Source organism: Amborella trichopoda, chromosome 7 (genome assembly GCF_054954075.1).
Source record: "Amborella trichopoda isolate Santa Cruz 75 chromosome 7, AtrichopodaSantaCruz75HAP2 v2.0, whole genome shotgun sequence".
Lineage (NCBI taxonomy): Eukaryota > Viridiplantae > Streptophyta > Magnoliopsida > Amborellales > Amborellaceae > Amborella > Amborella trichopoda.
In genome coordinates, this window is record NC_142342.1 from 40,364,412 (window position 1) to 40,376,857 (window position 12,446).

General features: G+C 38.0%; 1 protein-coding gene across 2 annotated transcripts; it reads right to left on the minus strand.

Moving 5' to 3' along the window:
* Positions 1 to 1,076: 1,076 nt before the first annotated feature.
* MURE (ALBINO OR PALE-GREEN 13) lies at positions 1,077 to 11,416 on the minus strand. Of its 2 annotated transcripts, XM_020671091.2 has the most exons (7): positions 9,000 to 11,416; positions 5,000 to 5,116; positions 4,423 to 4,598; positions 3,748 to 3,893; positions 2,681 to 2,810; positions 2,430 to 2,502; positions 1,077 to 1,217 (listed from the first exon to the last, which is right to left on the minus strand). In XM_020671091.2, exons 1-5 carry the CDS (start codon positions 10,912 to 10,914, stop codon positions 2,792 to 2,794), a joined length of 2,373 nt encoding a protein of 790 aa, XP_020526750.1. In that variant the 5' UTR covers positions 10,915 to 11,416; the 3' UTR covers positions 1,077 to 1,217; positions 2,430 to 2,502; positions 2,681 to 2,791. The 2 variants fall into 2 exon arrangements, with proteins under 2 accessions (XP_020526750.1, XP_006827593.2); XM_006827530.4 differs by lacking the exon at positions 1,077 to 1,217 and having other exon boundaries at positions 2,256 to 2,502.
* Between the last annotated feature and the right edge of the window lie 1,030 nt (positions 11,417 to 12,446).

Consider the following 12,446-nt stretch of genomic DNA (forward strand, 5'->3'; position numbering starts at 1 on the left):
TATCAATTTAATTTTAACTTCTAATGTTGCAATTTATAAGGACTTAAAGGGTGAATTCTTAAAAAAAAAAAGACAAATAAAGAAATTTGTTGAGTAAAATTGTAATTTCTCGTTTTTGTACTGTATGTTTTTAAATTGTAACTTTTATTTGCAAGAACTTTTAGATTAGTGTTTATTTTTTATGTAACAATCACTAAAACCAACAAATGAAAATGCAAAAAAAAAAAAAAAAATGTTTGGGTCATTTTATTTTATTTTTCTGCTAATATTTTTTCAATTTTTGGTTTGGAAAATGGGAAAAAGGATCTAGAAAATCCAAAAAACAGAAAAAGGAAAAACATAAAAAATAAAAAATAAAAAAAGATAGAAAAATTCTTTTTTTGAGTTTTTCTATTTCTTATTGATTTTCTTTTCTTTTTTTTACTTTTTTATTCTCTTTTCACTTTGAATGGTCTTAAAAGAAAATAATAATAATAAGAGAACGAAAAGTAATGCACTTTTTGTTTGGTGTCTTTTTATAAAGAATTATTGATGGGTATTTCTTCATTACTTGAAGAGTTATATATGTTCATAATATTTTTAAAAACAATTTTTCCCATATGTTTTTTATTTTCCTTCAGATTTCCTCATTTTATAATTTTTATTAATTATTTAATTTCCTAAACCAGTCCACCAGTCCAGTTCGCCGGTCCAACCGAACCGGTGCCCTTCAATGGTTCGACCTCCCAGATCATAAATTGGAAATGAAAGTTTTTTGAAGCCTTAAATATGGTCCATCTTGTACCCTTACCAAATTATTTTTGATGCTCCATATTCATGACTCTCAGGCACAAATGGATTTGAATAGATTTTGGATGTGTTTCGGGTCCTAAATCAGGTCAAAAATGAGGACACGTGAATCGAGAGGAAACCAAACTTTTATTGGATTGTATAAAATCATTTATCGTTCTTAAAAAGAGATCACAATTATTTTTAGTTATTAGATGTCAAATTGGATGGCTTAAGATGTATCACGAAATTCAAGTCTATTCAATTACTCTTACAACTACCCAATTGAAATTTAACGGACAATAATGTTTGTGAACTCCTTGTATAAAAAATAAATAACTTCTTTATACATTTTTCTGTTTAATATATCAAAACAAATTCAAGAACTACCAAGTCATGCCCATCATAGCTCCCTAGATCAACTCATGACTCCTGGACCCTTCATGAATCTGCAAGCCATGGATTACGTTTTAGTAATTATAAACTTCCTAGTCTTCCCGGGTAAGAGCGATAAGAGGATGCAATGTTTCCTTTTATTAGGGGTCGCAATGGACCCGGACCTGACCCAAGACCTGAGGGGTAGACCCAATTCGGGTCCGAGTATGAGGTCCAAAAATTGGACTTGCCAGGTTGCATCTGGGTCCAAATCTTGGACCCAAACACTATTCAGGTCCAAGTCTGGGTCCGGGTCTGGTAATAACTTTCGAGTTCCAATATCTGACATACATTAAAATATTGTTAAATATATAAATATTTTAATTTTTAGGTCGGGTTCAAATCCATGTCCGGGTCCAATGAATTCGGGTCCAAGTCTGGGTCCTATATCACCCGATCCAACCCGTTGCCACGCCTAGCTTTTATTAAGTTAGCAAATCACCACAACCGTCACTATAGCCCAAAATATTGTGATTCATTTAGTGCATGTTTGGGCAGACTGCCATATTGTGGTTAACTAAAATGTACAGACATTGAACTGTATAAACCAGGATGCCTTTGGGCGCATCCTTATAGCCACTACTATCGAAAGCGCACACAAAACTCTCCACTTCAATTGACTGGTGTGGAATTAGGTTGGACCTGATTCAATGCAATATGGAGCACAGATTCCGAGCCAAAATGAATGGAAGGCAGCCAGATGTAAGCAAACATCACATTTACTACACCAGACACATCTTACGAGTTTCATGTCACAGTGGTGGTGCATCCATCATCCATTCTCAACGTGGATATGAAACATAAATCCCGATAAATATACAACAGTTAATCTCAACCATCCATCTGCATTTAGTAAAAGGTATGCCCCCATTTGTAGTTGGTACACATTTCTACCGGTTTGTAGTCATGCCACTTTACGATGGACACTGTTGGAAGTCCTTTTTATTGCAATATTTCCACTAATATATAACATAGTTTCCATTGATTTGTGCTAACCATGCAATTTGATGAACAAATCTACTGCATTTTTTTGGTTGTCATGCACTTCCGAGGAAAGAAATGAAACTCTTTTAGTTGCATTGCTTCATTTTAAATACTCCTTGAATTAGCAGTTGAATCTTAGTTTTTCAAGGTACATTAGATAAAGGGAAAAAAAAAAAGCCTAATATTGGTTCCCATTTACAAAAGGCATGTGAATTACAATAGAGCACTGGTATGGCACTCACCTGAAGGATGATGTTTCAAAAGGGAGCCGAGTATCTGTTGGGTCTTTTCGCATCAATTGAAGAGCCTACCAAACTGTATTTAATCAACAAGAAAACAATTAATCTGAGATAGCATGTTTGAGGGAAACTGTACAAAGAAAAAGAACACAATGACATAGGATCTAAGGTACCCAAAAATGAGATTGTTTTCCTAAAAGAACACCACCACATTTGTGATCCATAGCTTCACTAGTACTCAATGGGCAACTCACATGTGATAGAGGAGCTTGAGATCAAGCTGCCGCTATGTGCTCATGGGGAAATGCAACATGCCCTGTCTAGTCCCCCCAGGAAACGAGATTATACCAGCTCTGGTTATTGCATCAGTGGCTCTCAGGCAACCTACAATAACAGAGTTAAAGAAATAGATTAGAACTTCTCTCTCTCCAGTAAATGATAATAATGTATTAAAAACATAGTAGTAACCTGCTAACATGCACCCCAGGAAATTTGCAGAAATCAGAAGCGGTGTTATAAAAATTGTGACCCTGGCGAGTCCGGAGCCAAAATCTAGCCACTCTTTCTTTAAGAAACCTTATATTATGTTTTTATAGACCCAACTTTGTCTTGATCAAACTCAGCCGAGTACAATGGGTGACTCAGGCTAAGGACCCTACAGAGTCCCAACCAAGTCCTCGTTATCAAATGCTGACTAGAACTAAAATGTCAGTATGTACCTCCAAGTTCATGTCTCTTCTTTTTTTATAGTTTAGCTTTTTTCTTTTCTTTAACATGGATTTACTGATCTTCATCTTCTAAGAGAACCTGTTCTGGGCGGTGAACATTTTGACTTAAAATATGAAAGAGGAGTTTTTCCTTCAAAATATGAAGATAAACCCATCAGTCTAAGAGTTTTTGGTCGAGACGTCTGCATACAACATGAGCTAGAGAGAGAGAGATTATTGTAAATGATGATAGATAAAATCAGGTTTTCTAGCTTATTCTGCCTCCAAATCAACAGAGACAAATTTGTAGGAGCTATTTCAAAAAATCCAGTTGAGAAGATAGTTTCTAACTAGTAATAGATTTTATGCGGTGATGCAGCAAAAATCAGATTTCTACTAAGAATTGTCATGTTGCTTCATACAATTTTCTTTTGTTTGATGGAAAGAAGCTGCACTTTATATATGAAAACAGGAGAATATTTTTCTTTAAATGTAAGAGATACTGCTGTTTAAATGTAAGAGATACTCCTGACATAAACGAAAGAGAAGTGAAAATAAATATTCAATATAAAAAAAAAATCGTTTTACTTTTCATTTGAAGTACTTCAGCCTACCTCCACGGGAATTCACTGGTATCGATACCAGCTTGATGAAGCTCATCAACATATTGCAAAGCTTCACGGCACTCTTCTCTATCATCAAAGAATTCCTTTTTGTCACCCTCTATTTGGTAGGTTTCATGTCCTTTCCCAGAGACAACCTGAAAAATTCTCTTTTCCATAGGTAATCAACAGCTCAAAGAATATGTCTCTATAATACATCAACATAACAATCAAACATTAATCAAACCACGCAGAAATACAAGTCGCCAAGGGCATTATTTAATTTCATATCTAGAAGGTAGAAGTGCAGTGAGGGGATCAAGTAAAGTGGAACATTACTACAATTTAAATTGGACTACGAATAAGCAAAGTTTGCACTTCATGGATTTCTCAGGAAAGATGGGGGAAGCATGGTGCGCTTATTTTAGCAACCCAAATGCCACAATCAGATTGCCTGACTGTTTATGGTTAATTTGTTATTACAGCTATGACTCCATAAGGGAGAGAGAAGAGTCGAGGGTTCTTATTTTAGCTAACCAACTGCCTGGTGCACACACCATTATCATGGGAATCAAAGAGTCACACATTTTCTTAAATAAGACAACAATACGATGAAGATCAATTTCACACGAATGAAAGAGAAATAGAGACAGAGTGAGAGAGAAGATTTAGGAGATGAAAACTTACAACTATGTCACCTTCTTCACCCATGGCCACAGCAGCTCTTACAGCTACACGTCTTATGTCATGCAGAAAAAGTCTATGACCATTTCGGAGAGGGGGGTAGTAGTCATTTTCTCCATACCTCAAGTAGTCTTGCATGGTCCATCCAACACCAGCCAACATATCGTCCAATATATCCACTAGCAAGCAAGAAAGGAAACAGTATACCAACATAAATTCAATTACCCAACCAAGAAAGATAAAATGGTTCCATCCATTTGTGCTTTTTCCTCCTTTCTTTCATGGATTCAAATTTTATGGTGTAGCATGTCAATTACTTGGCATCATTTTATGGATTCAACTTGAATAAGATATGTACACACATAACCACATTTATCCATACAAAAGTTGTCGCAGTTATGTATTTATATGTGCATATGGGTGCATGGACTATACAAGATGAATCAAGAACAAGCATAAATATGTATATACAGAGGAAATAGTGTGTGCATTATTTCAAAGGAGGAGGAATGTGAAGCTGACGAATTATTCTTATTTAGAACTACTAATCATATGATACTTCATATCTTAGAATACTTACATGGATCTTCTGTCTTTGGATTGTCTGAAGTCAGTAGTACTACATCGCTTTTATCCGTAGCAATTTTGGTCATCATAGGCCGCTTTCCTCTATCGCTTTCTCCAGCACAGCCAAAAACTTCAAATCAATCACGTAATACACAATTAGGCAACCCAGTATGATGCACAAAGATTATTTTATTAATACAATCATCTGGCTAAAATCTATTAGGCTCGAAATTCAAGTGAACTGGTAGGTAGTCTTTTATAGTTAACCCCCCATCCTAATCCAATTCATTTCATCAATATTGGAAATTATTTAGTAAAATCTGGTTAAATTTAAATGGTAAAAGAGTAACAAATTTTACATTCATAGATTTGTCACCATTAGAATCACCAATTAGCCATGGCAAGTAGCCACATTAAACGATTTCACTCAGTTGAAAGTATTCATTGGGAAAGATCTCAAAAATTTCAGCACATCATCCACCTTAAAATACTATATTGATATTTAACTATTCATTATAACTTATGTCATATTGTGTACTTTATGCATGTTAAATTTACTCTATTGAAATGTGAATATTCTGGTCTTTACTATCACTAATTTAGGATGTACATATATATATTTTGTCTGATCAATATAACTCAACCTTTTTATCCAAGAAATTATTTTCTTTCTCTTACTAGCAAGCATGGAAAATCAATCTTACGACCTGGAGGTTCAACTAAAATCTTCATACACTATGATCCAAGATGAAAACCTATGGATTCAAGATTTTCAAGATTCGGCGCTCACAAATCGAACTTATGCTGAATATAATTCCGAATTTTGACACGGTACTGCATCCTATATTCTATGGACTTATTTTTTTGTGATAGGTAAGATGGGTTCACTTTAATCCAGGGATCATTCTGAAAAGTCTATGGAACTCAAAACATTTGATTAGCCTTTTTTCAAGCAAAACACGGCCAAAAATATTCATCCCAGTGAGTTCCGATGTAGCTCTGTCCATCCCAACATGGTGTTTCACTTGGCATACTTTTATGATTACTTTTAAAGAAGGACATGAGAAAAGGTGTTTTGTCCCATCGTAATGTGACTATTCTGAATAAAGGATTTTTTGAACATGATATTCAAAATTACAGGGCTCTTGATGCAGTTGGATACTTACTACCATATGTCACCCTGTCACACTGTTTCCCAATGTACATCGATAAATTTTCATTATTGATGGGCCTAAGGAGTCCCATTTATGCCATGGACTAACAAATCACTGATTCATTTAGTATATTCATAATGACTTGTCTCGTTGCCATAAGTATGCACCTTAATTTAGTTCCTTGTCAGTATCTTGGAGAAGGAACACAATATAATCGCATAACAGCTTTGTTCCTTGAATTTGATGCAATTTTAACTCAACATATTATCTTTGATGAAATGAGAAGTATGGCATACACAGTACAGTATAGTAAACTTTCTAGCGATAAACTTTCCTGTTTCTAAAAGGTACCTTGTAGATTGTCGTTACCATGGCTGGAAAAAATGGGCAAAGTCTAGGCCCACGGGGTCTTGACATGTAGGCGGGTGCCCTGACAGACATATATGCATGTATGTACGGCCCAAAAGCACATATATGTAAATAGCATTTTTGCATAGTTTACGCATTTATATGTGCTCTAACCAAGTATATATACATGTGTCCATCTAAATGCTGAAAATCACATTGAAATAATTTAATCACATCTCAAAATTGTAATAAACCAAACAACAAAACAAATGACATACATAAGTACTCAAATATTCATAAAGATCAAATACTAGAATACAAGACCACAAGTACATACTCCATAGTCAAGAATATCCTTCTTAACCTCTCCTGGAACCTACTTAGATAGCACACTACCCCAATTACTGGCGAGGTATTCATTAGATCTATTAATCCCTGCATTTTCGCCTTTACCAAAAAAATTGCACCAGATTTTATTCTTATCATATTTATCCAGGCAAAACCTATATTTCCACACCGGAATCCCACTCCTATCAGAATCCGTGGAAGACATGGAGAAAAAGAAGAAACCTCAAATAGAAGATAGCACACTACCCCAATTACTGGCGAGGTATTCATTAGATCTATTAATCCCTGCATTTTCACCTTTACCAAAAAAATTGCACAAGATTTTATTTTTATCAGTTTTATCCAGGTAAAACCTATATTTCCATACCGGAATTCCACTCCTGTCAGAAACCATGGAAGACATTTGGAAAAAAAGAAGAAATCTCAAATAGAAGATAAAAGATAAACCTTTGTTGCTCAATCTTCAACCTTTGAAGGTTTTGGGTGACTATGAATGTCTAAATCACCCTAAAGTTCCCCTTATAACCTTGCTTTTGTGGTTCAAAATGAATCCAATAAAAGGAAAATAAAGTTTCAGATGATTTTTTAAACTTGTTAAATTTTTCAACCTCAAAAAGAATTGACAAACAGCCACCCACCACACACACGCACACACACAAAAGAACTCTTCCCCGAGGCACATTTTTTTCCCTTAAGGGGAAAAATGACAAAAACTGCCCCATTTTCTGCCCTCGGGCAACGGCATGGCTTGGTTTCCCTCTGAGAACTGGGCTCTGTGCAACCGCCTAAGCAGCCGACTGTATGAGGCGACCTAGATTGAAGGCAGTACGCTTCCTTCAATGATTACTTGCTTACTGAGACTGCTACAGGGAAGCGACGTAGCTAGTATACTAGTCTAAGTTGTCTGATTCTCAAGGTAACCTATTTCAATTATCTATGCATCTCTATGGCCCTTCATGGCTACGCCTACCAAATAGCCTCTCATAGCTGGTTTCCAAAGATAAATTTCACCATCTAGATGGATCCAAAGGAAACATATATGCAGCAACCATTGGCTTTGACGAATATAACAGATCATAGGCTTCAAACGGACCACATTTGAGCTTGAGCAAGCAACAAGCTCGGAGGTCTGAAAAGTTAAGGAGATGATTATTCAATGATGCCCAAGAACTAGTATCATTCTCCAAGAAACTTTACAAGGTTTCATGTACAATGAACATGTTCTCACGATTGCCATCAAAAGAAGGCAAAAAGTCAAGTCGTACCAAGTACCTTTACTACATCTAAACTAGTATGTCCAAGAAACATCACATAGCGCAAGATCTTTGAAATTAGAATGCATTGACAACATCACACCACTGACATGGTCATCTTCCACTTCCTCCCAACTTCCCGAAAACAGTTAGATTTCTAGTCTTTATATTCTCATTGCTGAAGTTACATGGAGAGAACTGCAAAGTGTATTCCATATAGTTAGTAATTGTTCACTTTTAATGGAACAAGCACTAAAAAGGGTACATGTGCCTTTCCAAAAGATAATGATACAAACGCAATACCTATATGAGCAATAGGCAAGGCCTATCTATCACCATTCAATAAACATAAAAGAATTGTAATAGGGGGCACACCTTGCAACAAAAATCAATCAACGGCCAAGAAGACGCAATACTTGTCTTTTTTGGGCTTTAAAAATGAATGGCACTATTGCATTAAAGGTGCACAACTACTATGTCAAACCGAGATCGAAACACTAATCTGCAGTAGCATCTAGTTGACAATTATCAGACATATAAATAAACAAAATCCATGCAGGAATATGAAGCTATATTGCCGCTAATTATAAAATTTGTTGTAAGGCCAGCCAATGTTTCACCTCTTACAAAATAAGATATTAGGTAGCCATGAAAGCGTAGTACATGTCATGTTTTCAAATCATAAGTATTCACATGCCCACATTCACTTTTCATCAGCATAAGAATACGCCATAATAGTATAGAATCTGCAATTATTTTTTCAAATCAACAATGCCTGAAACATCAATGCAAGTCATTTACTCATTTACCCATGAAAAAAACACATATTAAACAATTAATTGCAATGTGTACAGCACTTGACAAATAAACAATATGTTCTGAATATCAACAATAGAGGAGGACAACATACCTGTGATCACTCTCTTTGGACCCAATTCCCTAACCGTATCAAGGAGTCTTGATAAGGCATCTGGGGTGCGAGCATAGTCCACTATCACTGCAAATGCTTGTTCCTCATCAATCAACTCACATCGACCGGGAACTGCATCAACTTCTTCAATTCCCCTCACAATATCCTCTAATGGGGCTCCAACTGCAATTCCCACCGCAACAGCTGCAAGAATGTTAAGAATATTGTGCCTTCCAAGCAAACCTGAAGATATCTCCAATATACCTTGAGGGGTGTTAACCAAAACTTGACTCTCAAATAAAGATAGTTCAAACTTCAATGGATAAACATCTGCATTCTTGTTTTCCATTGCAAATGTTACGACAGGCACTTCAGGGTTCCCCTGTGCTATGAAGAAAGGAGCGTTTGGATCATCGCTATTCACGACTTTTCGATGGCGATCTGGGTCTACCATTTTAGCGAAGAGCTTAGCTTTAGCGTTCCTATAGTCCTCCTCAGTTCCATGATAATCCGAGTGATCCCTAGTCAAATTGGTGAAAACAGCTATATCGAAATCAACCTCATCACACTGACCCTGTACTAAAGCATGAGATGAAACCTCCATGACCACTGCTTCAGTTCCATTATGCACCATTTTAGCCATCAATTTTTGGACCAAAACCTCATCAGGAGTCGTGTTTGAAGATTCAATTTGGTTGTTTCCATGAACGTAATAAGCTACAGTCCCCAAAAGCCCAGTCCTCAAAGCCATTGCCTCATACATTCCCTTGAGCAAATACGAAGTCGTAGTCTTCCCATTAGTCCCTGTGATCCCAATCACCGACAATTTACGAGATGGATTCCCATAAAATGAAGCTGCTAAAGCTGGGAGAACAGCTTTAGTGTCTTCTACCATAACTACTGCTCTGCACCCAAGGCTCTCATCAAGAGTTATCTCTTTACTAGCTACAACTGCAACTGCCCCTCTCTTCTCTGCCTCTCTCAAATGCAAATGCCCATCAGTTTGGTGGCCAACACAACATACAAAGAGGTCACCGGGATTAACCTCTCGCGAATCATGTTGAATTCCCTTTATAACGACCTCAGTATCCCCCAAAACCATAACAGGAACCACTCGACTCCCATCTAAGAGCTCGATCAAGCTCATACTAAACTTTGGTTCGACAATTCTAACCAAATTTTCCTTTGATTGATCGAAATAGATGTCAAAATTTGAATCTAGTCCTGGATTATTTACCTCTTTAGGAATTTCCCTCTCTAGGCTCTCTTTGGGTCGTTCCTCAGATATGATAGTGAGTCCTTGAAGCTTCTCTATCTCCTCCAAGTCCAATACTTCCTCAGGCAATAGCTCCTCAATCCCTTCGACCTCTTTCTTTTTAGGTGGGTTTGGAGAGAGAAGGCCCTGGTCCACGAATTCCTTGCGCTTGAGAGCTATGGCTTTGTCTATCTCTCCAAAAAGGTCATCACCATCATCAAGTGAATTGGGTGTTTCAGGAGATGGTTCCGGTGGGTCGTGTTCTTGAGCGATAGCAGCCAGAAAGATGGATTGTTCTTCTTTGTACTGGCGTTCTTGTTGCTGTCGAGCCTTAGCAGCTTGTCGAGCCACTTGCTGGAACTTCGAGACTCCATGAGCAGAATCCTCAGGAACTTCAGGGGGTTCATCCTCAGATGGGTCAGGGTAGAATTTTCCATCAGGGCCTATTGCCATTGGAGGTCGCAATGAAAGAGGTATGGGTTTAAGAGAGAAGGTGGGTTTGAGAAAGAAAATGGGATTTTGAGAGAAGCCATTGGATTTGTGAGAGAAAGTGGATAGGTGAGAGATGATGGGTTTGATAGAGGCATTGGGTTTTCGAGTGGGCTTGTTAGGATGAGAGGGGAGATGAGAGGGGGCGGAAAAAGAAGAAGACAAAGCCATGGGAGTTGGAGATAGGCTGTGTGGACTGTGGAGAGAGAGAAAGAGAGAGGAAGCAAGTTTAAATGGAAGTTAGAGCTCTGGACCAGGTGAAAACAACCACAGGAACAAGTTGGGGTAGGGAATAAACATGGAGCTTAGACCAATTCATGACCCACAAGGGGGAGAAGAGAGAGAGAGCGCGCAATAACAAAAATCTGTGAAATCGGCCAGGAGGAGGGCCACGAAAATAGAGAGGAATGAAAAGAATAAGTGTATGAAGAAGAGAGAGAAAATGAGCAGAGAAACCAGTAAAATGGAGGTGAAAAATATGTACTACGCCATTACAATATTGGTTAAGAGAGAGAAACGAGTTACGGATGAAGTGTACTTGTGGGAAAGCAACATAGAAACCCAACAATGGAGGAGCACCAAATTTTGAATGCGAGAAAGAAAGGAGAAGCAGAGAGAGAGAGAGAGGGGAGCTGTGACCGCTTTCAGACAACCGATAAAAATATGGCGGGTTGATTCAGTGGGGATATAACAGTGATTATATGGACGGTCCGATTCTGGACAGGAACGGAAGTGAGAATTGGGGACCGTCCATTAGAACCACTTTAAGCGGTTCTGAGAACTGACGACCGTCCATTATAACCACTTTGCGTTTTGGAGTTTCAGACGGTGGATGATGGTTAATCTAGGGGCGGCAATGGACCCAGAAGCAACCCAACCCAGGACCGATTCGGGTTCTAGTATTGGTCCAAAAATTGGATCCGGTGGGTCAGGTCCACGTCCTAGTCTTGGACCCGAACAGTATTTGGGTATGGGTTCGGATCCTGTATTTAAATATAATTAAGTACATAAGTATTTTGATTTTTGGGTCAAGTCTGAGTCCCATACTATATATTTGTCATTGGGTTGAAGTCTGGGTCTGAGTCGGGGTCCAGGTCCCATGTCATTTTTTTGGGTTTGGGTCTAGATGCGGTTGGACCCAAACCCGACCCACCCCATTGCCACCCCCAAGAAAGTATCGCCATTCAAACTAGTAGCCTGGTTGGCTAGCTCTAAAAAAGTAAAGCTTGATATACAAACTATGGTATGGGAGCAGGCTAGGCGAATACTGGCCGGTTTGGCCTAACCCTATACTGACCGGTTTGGCCTAACGCCAATTTCTTTTCTTTTTTTTTTTCATTTATTTTTGACCCGACTGAGTCTCGATTCATGTGCCAACCCTATAAGCACAAGGGCCAAGCTAGGACCAAGGCTGGACACTTGTGCTAACCCTATGGGGACAAGGGCCAGCCCAAAGGCTAAAGCTGGGGATTGAAAGTGGGGAACAGAGTTAGAACAAAGTTGTGGCCAGGGATATGGTTGGGAGATGCTTCACTCATGATTCAATTTCCAAATGTTTTTCGCCGAGTTGTTTCCAAACAGGCAACGATCTCTTAAATGGTTAAAATCCAAATGTTTATCGCCGGGTTGTTTCCAAACAGGCAACGATCTCTTAAATGGTTAAAATCCAAATGTTTATCGCCGGGTTGTTTCCAAACAGGCAA

Coding starts and splice junctions, on each gene's coding strand:
- MURE (XM_020671091.2), bottom strand. CDS start 10,914: ATGGCTTTGTCTTCTTCTTTTTCCGCCCCCTCTCATCTCCCCTCTCAT. Junction 5,117..8,999: donor TCCAAAGAGAGTGATCACAG/GTATGTTGTCCT, acceptor ATTGATTTGAAG/TTTTTGGCTGTGCTGGAGAA. Junction 4,599..4,999: donor TCCAAAGACAGAAGATCCAT/GTAAGTATTCTA, acceptor CTTGCTTGCTAG/TGGATATATTGGACGATATG.